We start from the raw sequence: 23,670 nt of genomic DNA, 5'->3' as shown, positions 1-23,670 counted from the left end.
AAAGACCAATTTGTCAGATATAGAACCCATACTTCCAGTGACAGGGGTCCTGAGAGGGCAGAGCCAGCGGGCACACATGACACACAAGCAAGAGAGCAGGTGTGGCCAGGAAGAGCCGGAAGACCTGTGGACAGCATCTGATTCAGCGAGTCACAGACTTTGTGTTCTCAGGACCCCTTTATGCTTTCAACAATTATTGAGGACCTCCACGGGCTTTTATGTGGGTTATGGCCATCAATATTTACCATACTAGATGTTAAATTGAGAAAAATTTAAAAGATTCATTTAAACATAATAATTAACTACATGTTAGCATTATCTATTCTACGAAAAATATTTATTTCCCCCCAAACAAAAATGTGCTTGGTGAAAAGAGTGGCATCGTTTTACAATTTTGCCAATTTTTTAAATATCTTGCTTAATAGAGACAGATTTTCATATCTGCCTCTGCATTCAATATATTGGGATTTCACACATCGTGCAATCACTGGAAAATTTCATTGTACATTAATGATAAAATCAAAGTAAGGTAAAAATAACATCTCAGGATTATTAGAGAAATAATTTTCACTTCACTGACCTCCAGAGTTCCCCAGACTATACTTGGAGAATTATTGATCTAACTTAGTAAGAGTTTTCACATAAATTGATCCAATTGCATCTCACACAACAAGGTTTTAAAATGACTTCTATTCTCCCTATTACACAGCTGGGGAAACTGAGTCTTGGAAGGATAAGAAATTTGCCTCAGGCTAAATGATCAGGATTCAAGCCCAGATGCTCTGATAACAAATCAACTCAGTCCCACCCACCCCACTACCTCCCATATTTCTATCACTAATAGGAAAAGTTAAACCACTTTCTTTCTGAGTAGGGCCAGATGCTTCTTCTTCAACCCTAGCGATATAAATCACATTTGCAAATGGATTAAGTCTTTAAATTATCCCTAAAAGTGAAGAAAAGCAAATGCATTAATAGTTAGCAATGGCTTCACTATTACTCTTTCTGTCCCACATGACAGTCCTAAAATAAAATTTGCTTTCCTTTTTCTCTCTGGTTTCACTATACTGAAGAATGATTTTTCACAAAAGAATAAGGAGAGAATAATCTGATGAACAACGTTCTGATTCTCTAAAACACCACAGAGAGGTGATTTAGGGTTTGGGACTAAGAGAAGTTAATCCATTTTTGTTTTAAGTTGCTAACTCTGAAATTTGTTTTAAGTTGCTAACTCTGGAAGTTGCATTTTAAATGTCTGTTTTTCTACCCTCTTAGAGAAGCGGTCAGCAATTTTCTCACTGCCCTCAGTTTGCAAAGGAAGAGCAGGAATCAACAGCAAGTCCCTCATCCTGCAATCTCTGGGAATATCTGGGCTGCCCTCAGAATCGCACTTTCTCTGATGGACCAACCGGAACTCTTCCAGGCGGCTAATCTCGGTGACCTGGATGTCCTCCTACGAGCCTTCAACTTGGATCCTTGAAGGAAAAGGAAAAAAAAATTAAAAATATAAATCCTTGTCTATGTAATTGTACTGAGAAAGGCAAAACTATTTTATTACGAATTCCAAAAAGGATAAACCAGATGTCCAAAAGGCCATGGTGATAGAACACAAGGGAATTCCTATGGACAATGCCCAGGCTCCGTTCAGATTCAAAAGCACAAAATGTTGTATATAGAGTCAAGGTTGGGCTCGAAAGAAGACCTGAGAGACACAAAGACAAACCAAGATAAAGTAACTGTGAGCTGCAAGCATATTCAAAACATGTCCTCTGGGGGTCTTGTCCCCACTTGCAGCTGATACACATCTAAGGAACTTGCTCATGGGACACCTGGAGAAAGCACTGCCTCTGATCAGGGAATTTGACTGTTTCTGAACTATCCCTGCAATTCCCCTTTTATGACATAGTCTGGGCCAAGGTGCATGCACATACATTAACTCCTGACTAAAGAGGCATTGCTTAAACCTGTTCCAATTTTAACTTTTACTGTAGCCCTTCGATTCCAGAGAGGGAGCTTTGCTGGCAAAAGCAGTTTTTTGCACTAGAAATTTTTGCTGTTCCCAATCAAAACTTTTCTGGGACTGTATATATGCACTTTAATATCTTATTTATGCCTTGCTGGAGTTTTGTTTTGTTGCTCCAATTTTTAACTTAGGGGTGAAAGATTTGAGAACTCAGCCTTGTTAGATCCGTGGACCAAATAAAAATTCATGAAAATAGTTTTTCATAGTGTAAAGTTTTGAAGGAGTTTTTCTCAAAGCAGGTATGACATAGAGTGTAGTAAATATGTCAAACACAGATCTTGCTCACATGCTTTCTGGGACTGTATAAACTTAAGCAAGAGAAAACGTACCGTCCCGTCATGCATTCTCTGCAGGGAAGAATTTTGATGATAACGTGATTTCTATAGATTTAACATTAACTTGCTTAAGTGTTATATTTTACTTGCTTTCTAACTGCCCTGCACACCAATATTCCCTTTAAACCATTAATATTTTAAATAGTATTTCGTAGAGTGATAAAGACATTTTTTCCTAAAAATTGTTTTCTTAGTTCCATAATAATCTGCTCTGCTCACTCTTTTGCATTCTAAGTGATAGAAGATCAATATTTTCTAGCTGAAACTCACTGAATGTTAGAGGTTTAATATGAAAGATGCATGCCCATTTGGCTCTCATTTTGAATATTTATCAAGTATCAGGAATTTTCTGTTGGTAGTGGTGTTTAATTGATTGCATTCTGCTCACTTCTTCAGGATGTGTCGTGCCTCTTGGGGATTAATTGGAATGACATCCTTTTTTAAGGAATTAGAAAAATTGTTTGCAAAATACTAATCAAAATATAATATCACCAATATCCAATTCTAGCAATTTGCCCTAGTAAGTCGTCCCATTCTTCTCTTTTCTCTTTCCTTCCTCCAGAATCTTCCCCAGAGCAATCTGATCCCAACTTTTTCTTCACATTCTCCGGTTAGTCATAGCTGGTAACTCTCATGATTATAGTTACCAAGCAAACAGCATTTGAGTCAAGACAGTTTAATTGACTGGGGAGTTAGCTTCTCCTGAGGGGGAAATGTTTGGTAGAAATCCTCTCCTCGGTTACCTTGGGAGTCCCATGGGTGGGAAGGGGCTCGAGGAAACACGAAACCACAGCCCTTGAGGTTTATGTACGTTACAAAGAGAGAGTTTATAAGGTTTATAAGGACAAAGAGTTGAGGGCCCAATAGTGTGCCAGGCTTTCAGCTTCATTGTCACAGCTCACTTGGGCAAAGGTGGGGCCCCCAACTGGACCACAGGAGGCAGAGGCATTAAGGCATTCACTGTTGGGCAGTAGTGACAACCCAGGCTTTGCTTACTTCCTTCCAGTCTTAGAAGCAAATAAAGCTCAATAATAGTTTCAAAACTATTCTTTAGAATTTCAGAATCCTAGAATTCAATCTAGGAAGGACTCTTGGGGCCAGCCTTCAAGTTAATGGCAGCTGCCTGCCCCAATAGCTTCCATTCTCTGCATGTTCCTCCTCCCAACTTCTGTGCATTTACTGGCTGGCCAGCTGATCTGCATCCATCATAGTCCAGTAGGAGCCTCTGAACACAGGATTCAAAGCAAACCTCACAGGTTTCTGTTTATGATGCTGTTCTAGACTTTCAACACTAACTGAATTTGCAATAATAACAAGCTGTTTTCTTAGCTTTGCTGGCATGAGTTAACAGTCTAAAGCCTGACAGCAGGGTAAATGCAGGAAACGTTGATTTAATTCGATTGTTGCTAAGTAGTGACAAGTTTTGCAGCCCCAGTTTTATTTTGCTGTCAGAATACAATACTTTCAGAGGAGAGTAGACAATTTTCCATTCCCATCATAATTTGATAATTTCCAGAACATTCAGTAGGGCTTTCCCCAGTATGTCCAGTGTCCATCAGGACCAAGATTTTCATAGTCGGTTGCCTATCAGGAAGTGCAGAATTATTGTCCACGATGTTTTTCAACAATATTTTTAAATAAAATTAAGTAAAAACAGTTACTAAAAAACAAGGGAAAGTTTATAGAAATCAGAGCACCACCAAAGCTTAGTAAGATTACAGAACAGTCTTTATTATATACATTTTTAAAGTATATACACATTCTTTTAAGGCAGAACTGTTTTTTGGTGTTCTAACTCCAGTGGTATAAAATTGTCATTTAAATTACTTTTTCCATTTCAAAGAACAGGGTGTCCTTGGTTCCTTTCTGAGGCACCCTGGGAAGGCTTGGAGTTTTTCTTTTTCTTTTTCTTTTTCTTTTTCTTTTTCTTTTTCTTTTTCTCTTTCTCTTTCTCTTTCTTTCTTTATTTATTTCTTTCTTTTTGGGGGGGGGGGGGATTACTGAGTAAGTAAGCAAGCCTAAGCTCTCTTAGAGGATGCTGTTTTACTAGAATAACCATCCAGTTGCTCAGATGTATCTTTCAAGAACTGATTTTACTAGCAGATTGGTTGAAAATGCAGAAAAGCCCGGGATCATTGCTGAATTTCAAAATAAGTTATAGCTATGTCTCCTGGGCTATTTATTCTTGCTGCTGTACCTTAACAGTGGGAAGGAGGTGGAGGGCCAAAGAAAAGAAGGAGTAAAGCACCCCCTTACTGGGCCAATCATACGGAGTCATCATTCCCTTTGCATTCTCTTAAGATCATTCCCCATGACTCCCTGCAAGGAAGGCAGATCTTGTCCACCAGGAAACTTTACCAGAAAACTAAGAGCTGTGCTTTCTCAGCCAATCTGCATTTCAACTAGAATGGCAAACTAGGGTTACTTAACCGGGCTGGAATGTTCAGGACACACTCACCTTCAGAGTTTTATGCCACTCTTCTTTACTTTAGAGAAAACTATTACATTGAATCTTGGGTCCATGTCAAGATGCCCAAACTAGGCGTATCTTTCTAGAATATTCTTGCTATACAAGCGAGACTTGAACCCAACGATAGCTAGTCCCACATATAACAGGAGCTCCTAAACTCTGTCCCATAAACTTTATCCATGAGCCCTTTGGGAACAGAGAAAAATCAAAGATAGTCATTTTGTGCTCCTTCCTCATCTGCCTTTGAATTAGTTCCACAGGATGGGCCTGCACTTTCAGTTAGTTGTTGCTATTGTTTTATACCTTGAAATAATTCTAAAATCATTTTAGAATCAGGGTATTCTGAAGGCTTGATCCGTGTGCCATCTCTTTGAGGCCTCATATTTTAGAAATTACTGAACATGCATACATGATTTCAACCTTGTAAAATAATTTCACATACCTTCCCTCTCCAGGTTTTGCTGCACAGTTTCCCTGTCATCTCAGTATTTATAGAACTGGTTGAAATTAAACTGTTTTGAACTAAGAAGTAGACATATATATATATTTTTTTAAAGAGTGTTCATAGATGAACTCTGGCATAAGGTTTGTAAAAAGGCAATTTTTAAAAAATAAAACATATAACCTCAGGTACAAAATAATGCATGCATTAGTACTTGCAAATCTGCCTACTCAAATATTAACCAAAGCATGCAAGATAAACTTTACTGAATGTAAATTTACCCAGTGCATGATTAAGTCTCATAGGTTAGCTTGTTTTTTCCTTGTTTCTGAGCAAGGAAACATTTTCATGAACTTTGTGTTAAAGTTGACTATTTGCTTTCAATATCTTAACCCTCGAGATTGTTTTCATGCTATCACACTTAACTTTACAGATATTCCCACGTCTGGCTTATGCAGAGTTGCAGCCAGTGCCAAATGGATCTACCGAGAAATCCTGGTACTTAGACATCTAAACGATTTATAAAAACCAGTTGAGGCACAACAGATCCAAAACTCAAAGTCTATATGTCTGAATGCTACTAAACAAACTTGTGTTGATTGCCTCTGCACAGTTTTGGGTTCTAATTCTGAATAGTGCATTTCAAACATTTTCTAAAATTCAGGAATAAGTTAGAAATACTGACATTCTAAATAAGGTAGGGAGGTTGGGGTAATGCCAGGCACATGAAAACCATCATAAGGCAAAGGACAAGCGGACTTAATTTCCACAAATGTTACATCGTGAGTGTGTGGGGTGTCACACCATCGTCCTCCACATGGTATGATTTAAGTAAGCTACTTGGGCCCACCTCCCTTAAGAAACTGGACTTGGTTGATCTGTCTAAAAACATGGAAATTCAGGGGTGATGAGGTGATTACATGGTCACTCAGAAGCAACTTGGAAGTCCTCTCACTCCTTTTTTCTGTAACCCTTGCTTTATGACAATATATGGCAAGAAGACCAGAATCGGATGGAGCAAAACTCAGTAAGACGAAGTGGGAGGAGGGGTGTCTTCTGTTAGTAACAGCTTTGTCACCATCTCATATACCCCCAAACACATACATATAAGCTCAAAGACAGAAATCTTCAAACACACAGCAAAGATTCTCGTGTGGAGTCATTAAGCAGTTAAGAGGAGAAAACCCAGAAAATTAAAGTGTGAGATTTAATAAACTCTCATGTAGTATTTTGCTTTGAATAAGGTTTCTGCTACCAGCAACCTCTGCAGAAATACCAAAATAATGCACTCTAGAGACAGGACCCCAATCCCAGAACTGTTTTCTCAGGACCTTCTCTACAGGAAAAAACCAACTTGCAATGGGAATGAGCAGAGTGTGGTAGCAAAACCCTTGCCAGGCTCATTGGGACACTTTTAGAAACCTGCACTCAAAAAACACTAAGATGAAAAAAAGAACAGCAAAAAGTTTGTTGCTCAACAATAAAATGTGTGTCTTTTTTATTATCTTTCAATTTCTTGGAGAGGGCAAATTGTATGACCAGAAAAAAAAAAAATGGTAAGAGATTACAAACACACTCAACTGGGTAGTTTGGCATTTTCACTGAGACATAAAAATTTTGCATAGATACCATAAAAGAATTGTGCAATGTAAGAAATGTTCATGATTAAATATGTTGCCAGTAGCTAAAGGAAATAAAGCAAAGCTAAATTTTTACCAACATCCTTTCAATTTCTCCCATATCACCTCACTCAAACCCTCTTCAACTTTCATTGCCCAGGTTTGTTTACATTGGTTGAAAAGAAAAAAAACCTGATTAATTTAATAGACTTTTTACAAACTATAACAAGCATTTACTATTTAGAAAAGACGTTTCTATATATTTTGTATATCTATGAATATTACATATCTAGTCTAATCTAAAGATATTGAGATAAATTCTTCTGTGTTGCTTCTTTATGCTCAATAATGTTTAACATCTTGGGATTTCATTTTTAAGCTGAAATAGATTAACAAACAAAAAATTTAACCTTAAATGTTTACATTGAGTTTTTAAATTAAAACCAACCCAAATTAAGTGACCTATATATAGCAAATTAATGGCAATGGGGTGGGGGTATAAAAGTTATGGGCATCCTATGTGATAATGTAACTGTGTACTTAGTAAAATATTATGTATCATAGCACAACTCTGTTGGATATTAACACTTCATCTTAGTATTTCCCTGCATTGCTCTTTGAAATAAAACTCCTACCATAAAAATAACTTCTTATCATATTAATGTGTTTAATTTATTCCTTTGGCTTATATTTGCAAAGTACCAAGATTAAGGTAGTATTTTTATACTATTATTGGAAGCATGCCTTCCCTTTTTCACATTACTAAATTGTATTTATATTTGTGCAATTTTAAACTATGTTTTGAAATAAACTTTGTCTGTGGCTTCAAGGTCTTTTGAGAAATCTTTCAAAATGGGACTTGGGGATCGGAACTGCTTCAAGTCAAATATAATCCAATTTGTACTACTGGTTAAAAAAAAAAGCAAAAAACAAGTCTTTTATTGGATATCACCACATATGATTTTGCATGAGTTATCTGGAAATTAAGAATGCATTTTTAGATATAAAACTAAACTTTAAAACCTCCTTTGTTAATTTTTTAAAAGTAAAATATTATTTAACCTGAAATTGGATTTTGTGATTTTTTTTTGGGAATAAAAGTATCAAAATATATTCCAGTTTTAGGATCTGGGGTTTTTTTCTTCTTCTTCTTTTTTTTTTTTTTTTCTTTTTTAATCGGTCAAATATTTGAGGTTCTACTAGGTGCAGGTACTGTTCTAATGCAGGACAGTGGTGAGTTAATCAAATTGGACTTGCCCTTGAAGAGCTTAGATTTCTGTGAGGGGTCAACAAATATTTTAACAAATAAGAATGTCGGGATCCCTGGTTGGCGCAGCGGTTTGGCGCCTGCCTTTGGCCCAGGGCGCGATCCTGGAGACCCGGGATCGAATCCCACGTCAGGCTCCCGGTGCATGGAGCCTGCTTCTCCCTCTGCCTATGTCTCTGCCTCTCTCTCTCTCTCTCTATCATAAATAAAAAAATAATAACAAATAAGAATGTCATGTGCCAAAAAGTGCTAAAAGAACAAGGCAAATAAAGTATTATGAGAGAGACTGGTGGCTCCTTTACCTATAGATGGTCAAGAAAAGATGGTTTCTTTAAGGTAACATTTGGGTTGAGCTCTGAACAAAAAGAAACCAATCAAGTGGAGTTGGGAACAAGCATTCTTAGCAGAGCTAACAGCTTAGCACAAGACACCAAGGTAGGAATGAGCTTGGTGTGTCTTCAAGGAGAAAGGAGTCCAGGGTGGCACAGGCCGTGAGCGAGGGAGATCTTAGGAGATGCCCTGGCAAAGCAGGAGATTGTTGGTGGCCTTCCTAGAGCACATGAAGGGTGGATTTGCCCACAGGCAGAGGAGGGATGCCACTGAGACAGAAGTTTCTGTTTCCAAAATGTTTATGAATGAAGGTCGTGGGCAGTTAGATGGGTGATGCAGGAAACAACAGGCTTGGATGAACACAGCTACACAGGGACAATGGGCACGCCTTCTCCCTCTCGGTGTAAGCCAGCACTGAACCTTGCTGGAAGTTCATTTTCTCCTCTGTAAAATCAAGCTGTACCTCTTTCTTTCTCATCTCACCAGTGTTCTACTCAGTGGTGAATTGTGGCTCCTCTCTCCACCCACTGCATAACTCAAACTTTTGTATGTCTCTTACCCCTTTTTAAATGAGTTCTATTAATTTCCTCAAATAGCTGCTTCGTTCCATGTGTATATATAAAAGCAGCCCAAGGTTTGAAGTGTTCTTTACCTTTCTTTACAAGGCTCCTTACAGTAATGCCTTACCTATCCAGTTCTTTAGGGTTCACAAGGACTGATGCATTTTTTTTTTTTTTGGACTGATACATTTTTTTCCCTTACTTTTACCTCATAATAAATAACGCTGCCTGGTAATCATCTTAATAAAATCAGCACTTTGAGAAGTGATGGTTAATTTTAGTATTTTGCTCTATAGAACTAAATCATTTGATTCTCAGTAGGCCCCCTGTTTGGGCTTAGAAGGTGGCGACCAAGCAGTACAGCCTTCCAGCCCAAGTTTTTTGAGAGGGAAAAAGAAAGGAAGCTAACATCTACCGAAACCTACCATGTGCCAGATTCCTAGGCCATTGTAGAAACAATGCTCTGCCACCTTAGCCCTAAGCAACACTCAGGTCCTCTGCTCTTCCCGTACTAATAATGTATCCAGTCCATATTAATGTCACTGCAAATGATAAACATGATAGCAAAAACTGTGCCAAATAAATAAATGTCTTACAGATTAAAAACTGACTAAAGATCACATCTACTACTAAAAACTGCAAAAACTAGCCCAGTAAAAAGTAGGGTTGAAAGAAATTACCAGGACGATGGCTAAGAGTGCTCATAGCAAAATTTGCTATTGATTTAAAAAATGACAAAAGGACAAAATCTTGACAATGTTCACATTTGCAAAATTTGACCTGGTAAAGGGGGACCCGGTGGAAATAACGGCTGTCAACAGGAATTTGCAATAGCAAAAGTTTCTGATGAGGACCAAAAGCTGATGACTCAGACTGTCCTCATAAAATCTACATAATTGATCCCAATTAAACTAATGTCATTAAAATAGAAAGGAAAATGTAAAAGCCTAGAGAGAGTTCAACTAGATAACTATTTCACACTGTCTCCTCTCTCCTCAAACCTCCAATCTCCCCAACCCCATGCTCCCTCCAAGCTGAGGATCTCACTTACTTCCCTGAGCAAATTCGAGCAGAGAGGAGAAAAGCCAGACTCTCAGCACTCCACCTCCTCATAGCCACGTCTCTCCCTGCCTCCTGGCCCCACAGACAGGCTCCCCAGCCCCTGTCTAAAGTCAGCTCCCACTGGGCACCAGATCCCATCACCTCTTCCTGCTCAAGGGCAGCGACAGTGATCCTTCCTGTCCTACATCCTCAGTCTTGTGCCTCCTATTTGACATGTTCTCATATTTAAAAACCTCTCTTGGGGTGTCTGGGTGGCTCCCGTCGGTGATGCGTCGTCCTTCAGCTCAGGTCATAATCCCAGGGTCCGGGGATCGAGCCCCATGTACGGCTCCCAGCTCAGCAGGAGTCCGCTTCTCCCTCTCTCTTTCTCAATTGTGCTTTCTCTCTCTCTCAAATAAATAAATAAAATCTTTAAAAAAACAAACACACCTCTCTTGATCCCATCCCACTTTCCGTCAGCCACCACAACTTCTTCGGTTCGCTTTGTGGCAAAATTTTCCCAAAGATTTGTTTGCATTCATCTGCTATTCCTGTCCTCCCAAACTGTCCCCATGGAGATCACCCGTGGACTCCAAGCTGATCAATCTTGCGGTCAACTCATCTGACTTAACCTATCACAGTTGTCTGACAGTTAATAACTTGCCTCTTTATGACACTTTCTTCACTTGGCATCCACTTTCAAGCACTGTTCTCTTTGCTTTCCCCCACCTTGGTGTTCACTCCTCTGTCTCCTTTGCTGGTTCGTCTTGTCCTTGACTTCTTCTATTGAAAGACTCAGTCCCTGGACCAATTCTATTTCCTGTCCCCCTCCATTGGTGATTGCACTCAGTCCCTGGTTTTAATGCCATTTAGCTACTAACAACTCCCAATTTTATATCTTCAGTCCAGACTTCTCTCTCAAAATCCAGAGCTGTATATCCAGCTTCTCACTCAATATCAACCATGGAGGCCTAATAGGCATTTTAATCTCAACACATCACATGGATTTGTGATCGCCTTTTCCCATCACCAATCCCCAATCCCACCAAGCCTTCCCTATCTTTGTTGATTGCAACTACATTCTTCAGTTACTCAGACAAAAAACTCTGGGGTCTTCCTTAGCTACTCTCACTTCCTCACATGCCACATCCTGCCCATCAGGAAATCCTATTAGCTTCACTTTCACATGTATCCAGAATCTGACCATCCTTGCTGCCTCCACTGCTACCACCCTGTCCATGTGAGCCATCAACCTAGCCTACCTTGCTTACCACAGTAGCTCCTCTTCTTGCCCTCCTATCATCTCATCTAGGCAAAGTACAATCTTTGTAGAACTTTGGTCAGTTCAGATTATCACTCTGCTCAAGACCCTATAATGACTCCTGATAGCACTCTAGAATCAAGCCCTTCCAATGGCCTTCTGGCTCAGGCTAACTAGTCCCTCCCCAAATTCCTCTCCCACTACTCTCCCCTTCGATCCCTTCTTTAACCACACTGATCCCCTTGCTGCTTCTCTGACATAATGGATATGCTCCCCCAGCTTGGAGCCTCTGCCCCAGTGAGCCCCTCTGCCAAGCATATCTTTCCCCCAAATATCCATTTAGATGACTCCTCCACCTCCTTCAAGTCTTGGTTCAAATCTCACCTCCAAATGATGCCGTCAAAAAGTACCCCATTTAGTACCATAATCCGCACCTCCCACCCCTCTTCTGCTGTCCCTTTTTTCCATACCACGTAATATCTTTTAACATATTATATAAGCTACTTATTTCTTGTTTAGTGTCTGGCTATCCCTGCTAGAAAATAAACTCAACAAAGGCAATGAGTTATGTCTACTGATACATTCTAAAGTATCTATTGAATGGTGAACCATGCTACATAAACTAATAAGTTGGCTTAGTGAAATTATCTCTAGAAATGCTTTGGGGAAAAAAGTCATCGATGTTGGTATAATTGATTCTTTAACAAAAAAGAATTTTCTAGATTGAAACAAAGGGTCAAAACCTCCAAAGGTCAAAATGCTGTGGGTTAAAATAATGCTGTAAAATAACGTAGTAAAAATATCCTGTGCTACCAGACTGTCAGATGTTTTACATAACTCATCTTATGTTTTATCATGCCCACTGCACAGATGCCAAGACTATGTTTCAGTATATTAAGTGCTTACCAAAGTCACATAGGTAGTCTGGGCTGGAAAGTCAAGTCTCTATGTCTCTACTCTTGCCATGTTATCATTCTGCCTCCCACCCTCATCTCACCGAAAGACCTTTCCTGGTAAATTTTTAAATAATTGGTTGCATGAGGATAAAAGTAAGTCATTGTCTCCTATTAAATTTTTCCACTACAAATGGTTTGTCACTGACCACATTAGAAAAGCAGGACCTTAGGTTCAAACAGTGCATACACACATTGGTAAACTCTCCCAGGGGGGCACAATGGGACATGGCAAGTGAATGTAAGAACTTTATAATTCTTTTTTTTAATATTTATTTATTTATTTATGATAGAGAGAGAGAGAGAGAGAGAGGCAGAGACACAGGCAGAGGGAGAAGCAGGCTCCATGCCAGGAGCCTGACGCGGGACTCGATCCCAGGACTCCAGGATCGCGCCCTGAGCCAAAGGCAGGTGCCAAACCACTGAGCCACCCAGGGATCCCCAGAACTTTATAATTCTTGAGTCATAAAAAATCTCCCAGCCCAATCATTTCCTTCTCCTCTTCTTACCAAAACATCATGGCACAATGCTGATGCTGGTTATTTTACTTGTATTTTTAAAAATATATAGGTTGATTCTTTTAAAATTTTTAAGTATCGAATAGAAATGTTTTAAGTAGTAATAAGCACACCCTAAGTGGTAGACAAAATAATGCCTCCTCCAGGATGTCCACACCCTAATCCCAGAACCTATGAATATGTAGCCTTACACGACAAAAAGGAACATCACAGATGTGACTAAAGATTATTCTGAAATGGGAAGATGATTCTGGACTTTCTGGAAGGGCCCAATGTAATCATAAGGGTTCTTATAAGAGGGAGCAGGAGAGCCAGTCAGAGAGTCAAGACAATGGAAGCAGACACTAAGTAATGCCCTTAGGAGCACAGGTTAGGAGGCCACAGGTCAAAGAATGAGAATAGCTTCTAGAAGCTGGAAAAAGCAAGGAATGGATTCCTTGCTGACACCTAGACTTGAACTCTGTAAGACCCATTTTCAGACTTCTCACCTAATAAATGAGCTCTTTTGAGCCACTACATTTATGGTCACTTGTTACAGCAGTAATAGGAAACTCATACACCCTACAAACATGCTGCCACAGACATGCTGAGATCCCTTGGTGCAACCAGCTCATTGAGTATGCTTGCACCTGCATTAGGGAAGCTACCAGCAAGTTGGGAGCCGCGGAACCACAGAAGGGTCCAAACTGACTCCACTATTAGACCCAACATCCAGTAGAGAAAGTCTACAAGACATCAGACTCTTCCCTGCTGCAGCCCCTTCCTTCTCCACAGAAGTAAACTCTTGCACCATTGCTGACATTCCACCATCGATGGGAACGAGGCAGCCTGAGTGCCCATGCAAAGAAATCCTAAAAAGAAATAAAATTAGTCACTGTCTCCAGTTACCTGTTCCACTGATGGATGAGAACCTGCAAAGGGCAGAATCAATTTACTTGGCATTTTGCAAAAGAAAAAAGAGCCATAAAGGGACCTCAGATTGTGAGAATAGCTTTTAATTTTAAAACAACTGAAGCAATAAATAAATCATCCATCTCTCTTTCCATCACAGGCAATCTCTCCCAAAACAGTTGAGATATTTTCACAACAACTGTGACTAGTGCAAAATAAAATAAATACAAACTCTTTCAGGAGCCAACATCAAAACCTGCTGGGTAGGTGGGCGCAGGCGACAGGCTCTGCCAAGGCCAGGAGGAGCGGCAAGATCTACACCGTATGTCAACACACCCAGCTCCAAACAGACCAAACAATACCTGGGGAGGGGAGACCACAAGAGAATGTTGCCTAAAGGGAAGCAAATATGCCCAGCACCCTCATGTAGCCAACATCCTTGGCACGTGGAAGATGCTTGAAAAATAAGTGCAAAGTTAGCAGCTTCTAAGCAAAGCCGAAGGAACAAGGTTTGGGGCTCGTTTGCTTTTGTTTTTTTACTTGGAGTCTTATACATATTGGTTTTTACACAGAAAAATCTTCTGCCTTCTGGGCATTCTGTGCCTCATAGTGCTCCTAACTCCAGTGAAAATATGTGTGCTGCTTCTGTCTACCTGGATGTTTGGAAGAATCACCTTCCACATGTGGCACCTCACTGCCTATGCCAAGCCGTCTAGAATCCAGAGCAGCACTGTCCAATATGAGTTCAATGCAAGCCATAGGTCTACTGTTAAATTTTTTGGTGGAAAAAATAAATTAAAAAAATAAAAATAATTTTTTGGTGGACATATTAAAAAAAGATAAAAAGAAGTGAAATTTTAATAATACCTTATTCATCTAAAACATCATTTCAGCATGGTAATCACTATAAAATAAAATATTGATCAAATATTTTACATTCCCCTTTTTTTGGTACCAAGTCTTCAAAAGCTGGTGTGTATTTTATGTGAACAGCACAATCTCGATTTGGACAAGCCAAATTTCAAGAGGTCACTAGCCACATGTGGCTATTGACAGCTGCACTAAATAGCACAAAGCTAGAGAATTTTAATACAAACTCTTTCAAGATGATTTACAGAGAAGGGAATCTTCATAGCACCAGGTAGGTGACCTTATACACCAACTTAAGAATAGAGAATCTTGTTCTGTAACCTAGGATTTCTGACCTAGGTAAACGGTGGAATCACACTTCATTCAATCCTATTCCCTCATCCTCCTAGTCACCTGCTACCTCCCCAAGACTATGTAGATGATGTGATTTAGCAACAGTGATGCCTACAAGAGGAAAAGACATCCTTTCTATGATAGACAACTTTCGCAGCACTGATTTAGATTACGAATTAACTGAATTAGAGCACGAAAATACTCTGCACATGTTACAGATTTAGTGGAAAGTGGTTCTGAGGTTTTTCATCTCAGGTGTTTCAGATAGATTTTTCATTTTTAAAGATGGAAACAAGGTATCTCCATGGACTGAGAAGTAGAGAGTTTCAAGAATGGAGGGGGAGAAAAGGGAGTAGTAAAATTACCAAAGAAAGTGGGCAGAGAGGTTGAGGTGGGGACACTAAAAATGATGCAGCTTATAAACTGGGGTGTATGAGCTGCAACAAACCAACACATTACAACTAACCTCTCTGGGATCCCTCACATCCCATATGTCTGGCCCCAGTAGTAAACACAGGAAAATAAAATAGAATCAAATGTCAGGGCAGGAAGGGACTTCTGAGCTTATCCAGCCTAACACACTCATTGTAAGGAAAAAGGCCCAGAGAGGTTAAGGGCCCGTGGCCTGGGGGTGGAGTCAGACCACAAACCGGGATGCACTCTGTCGGCACTGTGAGTGAGGCTCCAGCCAATTCAGGTCATGGGAATAAATGATGTTGGGAGTCACAGGCTCAAGCTACTTGTGGTAGGCTTCTTGTAGCCCAAAGAGAGCATGGGGAATGGCAGGCACATTCTCTTATAGTTGAAAGAAAACAGCCAAGTCAATTCAAATATTGAAGCAACACTGATGTAAAATGGCATTAAAATATGATTCTTCCCACAGTCCTCCTTGCATGCTTTTTTCCCTTAAAAAAAATTCCCAATCTGAACCAAACTGGATTTCTGATTAGTAATATGGGCATTTAGATCCATTGACAAAATAAAAACTTTGATACATTTTCCAAAGACATTTCATTGGGATTTTACACAAATGGATATCAAAAGATATTTACAGGAAAAAAAAAGTGCACTCTTTCACACGTACACCCACACACAATGAGAATTTCACAATTATACCACCACGCCTCACACAGAGGACTCCTAACAGGCTGATTTTGTTGACAAAATCCATACATTATTCCAGTTTTCAGTCACAAGTAATCTCGTCAATATATGTGTGTAAAATGAAGCAGTATGTTCCAGACTTTTATTCCAGGGAAACCTGCCTTGTATATATTAAGGTATACATATAAATACACTTTTAAGCAAGAAAGAAACCCATTATTTGCTCCAGTTTTTCCCCAACTCTCAATCTGAAATAAAGAGTAGCACATATATAAAACTTTGCCTTGTAGAAATAGCCCTTTGTTTTGTGAGGCAGGAAAAAAAGGCAGCCATAGTGTACTTTCTAACAATATGTTTAGGCATCGAAAGGGCTAGGTTTATTTTTCTACTTAACGAAAGTAAGTACTGTATAGCCTATAATCTTACACTGATTTTACACCATTTTGCAAAGTTTTATTACAAAATTTTTATTTTGTTCAAAATACACACGCTATCTTTGTCCACATTTCCATCCAAAGCCCCAGTAACCCCCCCACCCCCACCCTGGAAGAAGGCCTTTGCTTTGTAATAGCGTGGAAAACAAGTCATTTTTGATGTGTATTTGGAGTCATGATTCCATGACACTCAGCCCTAAGGAGACTGGATTTTGTAAGGCTGCTTAGCGTGGGGATTTCTATAGGAGTCAGGGTGCATGTGATGGTGTGGGGCTGCTTGAGGATATTGGAATCACCAATAAAAGATGACACTGGTGGGCACAACCAAGTCGAGAGGGAATTACTGCATCATGAGCTCCCCCCATACCAACTGCATTTGTTCCCAAACTGAAGAAAAACATCAGACGAGAAGAGGGAGCACACTCTCTACTAGGACCCACATGGCACCCCACCTGCTACTCTTTTCAAGGGTCATTGTATGAAATCTCACCATATCCTCAAAGCACAGCTGGCAGGAGAGAGTAGGTGTCATTGTGCAGATAAGGAAAGTGAGGCACAGGGAGGATGAGGGACCTGGCCAGCGAAGGACAGCACCCAAGTCTCTGGGCGCTGGGCCTCGGGGCTCAGTGTCCCTCACACACACGGTGTAGCTGAACTCCCATGAGAGAAGCCCTGACCATAACCAGAATCCTGACTATTCACAACTCACCATGTCGTAATCCACCGTCCATGTGGTATTTTACCCAGCTGGTTCTACTTTATTTTCCTACAGTTTCTAGAAAGATCCTTCCTACCAATCAAAGGCATGTTAAGCAAATTGCAATAGATTCTTCTTCATTTGATTGGACAATCTGAAATAGAAACGCCAGAGACCTTGGCATTCAGTACAGAGCTGCATGAAGATTATAAACCACTCTTGTTGCACTGTTTCACCTCGTTCGAAACTCTGATCTGATCCCAGGTTGCAAAAAGACAGAAATACCAAAATGGAAATGATGGTTCTTTCATAACGTCATAAAAAGTTTCTTTGCACCCGAAGCCCTTCGGGTGCCCAAGATCACACCGCTCGTCACAGCAAATAAGCAGCGAAGGCAAGTCAGGATGTGATTAGCCAAGAAAGGCCAGAGAGGAGACTTCAGCCCCAGGAAAATGTAGAAATGGAGTCAGGCAAAGACTGCAGGGACAAGAAACTTACAGACAAATTTGGGGCACTTAGTGTGACTCCAGGGAGTTGTTATATGTTATGGTAAAATTAGCTATTTGAACTAAAAATACACACTATGCCTTGGCGGGAAAGGCTGCTGAGAAACAGAATTCGTCTACCTTTGTTTGGCCAAGAACAATATTGTGCTGCCGTGGATATCTGGCGTTACACCGCAAAATGTCATAAACCCGGGTGAATTCTTGATAGCACTTATGGGGATGACTCAGCCCTTTTCATGCCTGAAAATCTAAGTGGGGAACCAATTTTTAAAACTGTTCCTGAGTTATAGTTTCTTTAAAATAGTTACTTGCTTTTCCCAGCTATGTTTAATACCAACTACTTTAACCTTTAAAAACCAGCCCGTTGCAGATTTCCTGGTTGACGATAACGGTCTCACCCTCACACATTCACACAATCACATTATGAATTTCAATATGATTAAATTAAAAATACCTTTCATTGCAGATGCTCTAATCTTCTATACATGGATAGGTCAGAAATTGTGTGTAATGAAAAAATTATGTCACAAAGCCCATCCCATTACTGATTTTCGATATGAAACAAAACTGGGCTGTTGGTTTATTGGGTGTGGGGTGAGGCCACACCACTGGCCCCTCAAAGCATAATAGAGGGCTGGTGGCACATTCTCATTTTTGGTGTGACAGTGGCAGATCCCCCACCAGCAATATAAATATTTTTTTAATCATCCTCTCCTTGAACATTTATAAAAAGAAAAACTATCTACAGTAGTGTATCATCACTAATAGAAATTTCTTCCCAGTTCTATTTCAGAAGGCGTCAAATGATGTTCTTTAAATAAACTATAAATACCCCATGTATTCCTTCATGTCTGGCTGTCCCAACTTCTGCTTTTTTTTTTTTTTTTTTTTTTTTTTTGGCAAATTAAAAAGGCGTGTGGCTTCCTCTCGCCGACTGGCACATCTGAGGCTCAGCGTGGCACCCTGTGGTAAAAGTACATGTAGCCCAGGTCCTTGGGGGGCCTTTCTGAGGCACACACTCTATGGTCATTGTAGATCACCCACCTGAAAACAAAAGATGGAAAAATTCAATGGATTTCAGTCAGTCCCAGGAAACTTTGCAGAAGACAACTTGCTGTACCATATTTAATCAAGATGTTGTAAGATAACCAAACTCAAGCCTACTGTATGAAAAGAGAGAATGCTGGTGAGAAATTGCAACGGCTTTTTTTTTCTCGAGGTCAATCAAAAGGCAGTTATGAAAGGAGTCTCCAAATATTTTAATCCCTTTCATCTCAAAATCCCTTGTGTAGAAATCCATAGATAGCCTCAAAAACTCAGTCAAAGAATCATGTACGATGGGTGTTTATTTCAGCCTGAGGTATAAAAAACTAGGTAAAAATAAGAAGTGAAGAGCCATGCAGAGAACTATCACACAACTATTAGAATGTCTTCAAAGAAGATTCGGCAAAGTGAGAAAATAATCACAATATAGTATGAAGTGGGGAAAAGGTTACAAAATTGTATGTGCTGTGTGCATACTTTCAGCTTTTAGAAAAGTTATAAATACATACGTACATTTATATGGATCACGTATGTGTATACAGACTTATGCCTTCTTCCAATGAAAATAATAAAAGAGAAATGTATCAAAATATAAACAATGATTATCTTTAGGCTTCCAAATGACATATTCTTTGTTATGTTGCTATATTTTACAAATTCCCTACCATAAACTGTATTGTCTTTGAAGTTATAATGAAGCTATTCTTAAGACAAGTATTTTGAAAAGAACATCATGCTTGGTAATAACAAGAATTCACTATAAATCAAGTGCCTGTGCTCAACTCTTTCATTCATCAAGTTAAGAAGACAACACTAAAAGACATTTCAAAAAGGAGCACAACCGAGCCCCTGGTGGGACCTGGTGTCTCCTGCAGTGTGTGGCATGGTGTGAGAGGTCAGTGTCCCACCAAGGGCAAGGTTCTAGGTTTCTTCAGCATCCTCTGGAGCACTGCCGAGCACTGCCTCAAGCAAGAGACTGAGCCTCAGGCTGCTCAGAGGGGAGCTCACAGAAAAAAAACAAACCAGTGGGCTCTGTGGGGATCCAGCCCAAGGAGAAGGTCCAGAAGAGAGTGGCAGCCTTACATGTCATAAATGTCTCATTCCCGGCTCAACACACACCTGGCCATTCTATTTACAAAGCTCAGAAGCCTACAGCAAGGCCATAATAAGGCAAAACACAGGATGTTTAGGGATGTCAGATAAAATACTGGCTACCCAATCAAATTTACATAGCAGGGAAGTAACAAATCATTTTTTAGTATAAATACATCGCACATAATATTTAAGGTAGGTTTATACTAAAAAGTTATTGTTTATGTGAAATTCAAATTTAACAGGGCACCTGGTTTCCTTGTTTTGTTGGTTAAGACTGGCAATACTATGGAGGTCCCAAACATACACACTCTGCTGCAGGATGTATCTTTATTTTGGGAAGCCGTTTTGGTACGATGGTTGAAAGTGGCTTTCAAGACCAGCTCTGACCCAGCTATGTCCAGGCTAATAAGCGCATGCTAGTCAGCTTCTCTTCATCAGTGGCTTGATATGTAAAATGGCTTTAAAAGTATATCCCTACAAAACCACTGTGAGAACCAGTTGAGATAATATGTGCAACACCTCGCAGAGAGCCCGGCATACTGTAGGTGCTCAATAAAACACAGATATCATTGATTTTCTAAAAAAGACTCACCTTCCTTCCTTTTTAATATGACAAACGTAATGGCCACTCATTGTAGATGTTCCCATGTGACTGATGAACGCAAATAATTCATACACTATGAAAGAGGAAACAACTCTGTTACAAGGCAGCATTTCTAGAAACCAACAAGCCTTCTGATCAGAGGGTTGTTTTTTTTTTTTTTCCAAAGATTTTATTTATTTATTCGTGAGAGACACAGAGAAAGAGGCAGAGACACAGGCAGAGGGAGAAGCAGGCTCTCTACAGGGAGCCCGATGTGGGACTCAATCCCAGGACCTGGGGATCATGCCCTGAGCCGAAGGTAGACGCTCAATCCCTGAGCAACTCAGGCATCCCCTGATCAGAGTTTAAAGGCAACAACAGTGCAACTCAGCAATTGTTTACATTGAAAGACAAAGTCTATTTTCCTTGCTAGGCTGAGAACACACACAACCACACACCCACCCATGGTGACACCAACTTCAACCTGCAAATTCATAGTAACGCAGGGCATAAACTATCAAAGTACAGCTGACATGAAATTCATATCTGGAAGGGGATTAAAAATTGCACAGTTGAGTCTGGTGGTGAGTTCACGGGTCTAAAGGGCAGTCCTGGCCCTATCGCTTCTAAGCAGCATGAGGGAGGAGAAGCCATTGCCTCTCTCAGAGCCTGTTCCTTCACACAGATGAAAAATCCACCCACTTCACAGGGTTGTATAAAGCTTAAATGAGCAACTCAGACTAAAATACCATACAAATGTCCGGATTATGAGGAAGACCACAGATCACTGTTGTCTTTTATAGAAAGGGATAATGCTTCTGAATAGGCTTCTTGTGGTTTCTGACTTGTTCACAATAAACTCTATGGAACCAAAATTCAGACTTTGTTCTTTCTGAACATGGAAATACAGAGCCTTGGAGTGTAAGACCAATGTTGATGCTCTAACAAGTACCTCCTGCCATCTAGCAGAGTATTCCGTACCTACCCATCCTGAATGAATTCCAGCTCATGTTCCCCCAGCCAGGCTTAGATCTACAACAGAGTGAGTTCCACGGACGAGTACCAGTCCACTCTGCAAACCGTCACAGCCCACGTGAAAGAGATACAGAAATTGAGTGTTTACAAACTGTCATAATAATATGTCTGTGGAATCTAACAAGGAAAAATGGGGTTGCATATTCATTTTTCTAGTGCTCTATTTTTATTCTATTTTCCAAAGTAACTGTCTCTGGACAGAGCCTTTTCCCTCAACTCTCCCTTTCTTTCCTTCTCTCCTTTGCTGTTCACCCAGACTCCTCCACTTACTTGGCCACGAGTTCCCACCCTACTGCCCCTTCGCCATATCACACACTACTGATCACCTCCTCCTTCCTCAAATATGTGCCCCCAGCACATAACCATCTCTCGATTGTCTGGCTGTCTCATTGGCTCCTCCTCATCTCCCTCACCTTGACACACTGGTGACCTGGAGCTCAGACCACAGACGTTCTTTTCTCCATCCTGACCTTTTTTCTCTCTTTGGATGATCTCATCCAGTCTCATGGTGTTAAGCTGAATTATTTTCTTAATTTCCTGAATGTTTATTGCTAATGCACATGAATACAACTGAGTTTTGTATACTGATCTTGTTTCTTACCATCTTTCTAAACCTATTTATTAGTTCTAATAGTTTCTAGTGGATTCCTTAGGATTTTCTATATACAAAATTATATCATCTGCAAAGAGACAAGTTCTACTTCCTCCTTGATAACCTGGTTGCTTTTTATTTCTTTTTCTTGCCTAATTGCCTTGGCTAGGATGTCCCATTACAATGCTAAATACAAACGACAAGAGTGGGGGGACCTGGATGGCTCAGTCATCTAAGCATCCAACTCTTGATTTTGGCTCAGGTCATGATCTCAGGGTCCTGGGATAGAGGTCCTCATGGGGCTCCATGCTCTGCAGGGAGTCTCCTTGAGATTCTCTCTCTCCCTCTGCCCCTCCCCCTCTGACCCCCCCCCTCTTTTTTTTTTAAGATTTTATTTATTTACTCATGAGAGACACAGAGAGAGAGAGGCAGAGACACAGGCAGAGGGAGAAGCAGGCTCCATGCAGGAAGCCTGATCCGGGACTCGATCCCAGGTCTCCAGGATCACACCCTGGGCTGAAGGTGCCGCTAAACTGCTGAGCCACCTGGGCTGCCCACCTATCTCTCTCAAAAAAAAAAAAAAAAGTAATGGCAAGAGTGGACATCCCTGTCTTGTTCCTGATCTTTGGGGAAAAGCATTCAGTCTTTCACCATTCCACATGATATGAGCTGTGGGCTTTTCGCAGATGCTCCTCATCAGGTTAAGGAAGTTCCTTTTCTTTTCCAGTTTGTTTAGCATTCTTTCCCCAACCTTATCTATCTTGGTTAACAGTAATTCCATTCTTCCATTCAGGACAAAATCTTGACTTCTCACATATATCTTTCTTTTTATCTTTCTCGTAAATTTTTTTGAGTATAGTTGACACACAATGTTACATCAGTTTCAAGTTTGCTCATGCTCTTTACACACATCCAATCTATCTGCAAATCATGTCAACATTTCCTTCAAAATATATCCAGAATCAAACCACTTATTGCCAGCTCCACTAGTAATGCCTGATCCTAGTTACCATCATCACTTGTCTGAAATTCTACAACAGCCCCCTATCTGGGCTTCCTGCTTGCTTCCTTGCCCTCTACTATTCTCAGTATGGCTTTCACAGTGGCCTTTAAATGGAAGTCAGATTGTGGTTATTACTGTTCAAAACCCTCCAAGTATTATCTTGCATCTCAGAGTAAACTCTTCCTCTCACAAAGGCCTCTGAAGCCCAACTCCTCCCACATTCCCCCTCATTTCACCCCATCTACTCCTGCTCTCCCTCACTCCACCCCAGCTACTCCCTCTCCCCCTCACTCCACCCCAGCTACTCCCCCTCCCCCTCACTCCAACCCAGCTACTCCCTCCTTTCTCTCACTTCACCCAACTACTCCCCCGCCTCACTTCAACTGGCTACTCCCTCTCCCCTTCACTCCATCCCCAGCTATTCCCATGTTCCCCTAATCCTACCCCAGCAACTCCCCCCCATTCCACCCCAGCTACTCCTGCCTTCTGGCTGCTCCTCAAACACACCCAGCAGACTCTGGCCTTCAAGCCTCTACATTTAGTGTTCTCTCTCTGAAACTCTTCTTCGGGTATCACATGACTTACGCCTCACTTCATTGAAGTCATGTATGAAATATTATCCCTGAACCACTTTATAAAATAGCAACTCTCCCACTCCCACCCT

General features: G+C 40.5%; 2 protein-coding genes across 28 annotated transcripts in view; one reads left to right on the top strand and one right to left on the bottom strand.

The window, feature by feature from the left end:
* The window catches only part of PEX5L (peroxisomal biogenesis factor 5 like), a 325,883-nt gene extending 318,165 nt beyond the window's left edge, over nucleotides 1–7,718 (top strand). For all 25 annotated transcript variants that reach the window (XM_077879743.1, XM_077879759.1, XM_077879756.1 and 22 more), the window contains one exon: nucleotides 1,276–7,718. In XM_077879743.1, the coding sequence (XP_077735869.1) occupies nucleotides 1,276–1,480 (205 nt within the window). In that variant the 3' untranslated portion in view covers nucleotides 1,481–7,718. The remainder of the gene's footprint in view (nucleotides 1–1,275) is intronic.
* Nucleotides 4,346–23,670, bottom strand: part of USP13 (ubiquitin specific peptidase 13) — a 126,572-nt gene continuing 107,247 nt past the window's right edge. For all 3 annotated transcript variants that reach the window (XM_077879734.1, XM_077879735.1, XM_077879736.1), the window contains 2 exons: nucleotides 20,386–20,470; nucleotides 4,346–18,698 (listed from right to left, as the gene is read on the bottom strand). In XM_077879734.1, coding sequence (XP_077735860.1) covers nucleotides 18,605–18,698; nucleotides 20,386–20,470 — 179 coding nt within the window. In that variant the 3' untranslated portion in view covers nucleotides 4,346–18,604. The remainder of the gene's footprint in view (nucleotides 18,699–20,385; nucleotides 20,471–23,670) is intronic.

This window comes from Canis aureus, chromosome 31 (assembly GCF_053574225.1).
Source record: "Canis aureus isolate CA01 chromosome 31, VMU_Caureus_v.1.0, whole genome shotgun sequence".
NCBI lineage: Eukaryota > Metazoa > Chordata > Mammalia > Carnivora > Canidae > Canis > Canis aureus.
Note: the sequence above shows the minus strand (reverse complement) of the source record. Positions and strands in the feature narration are given on the sequence as shown.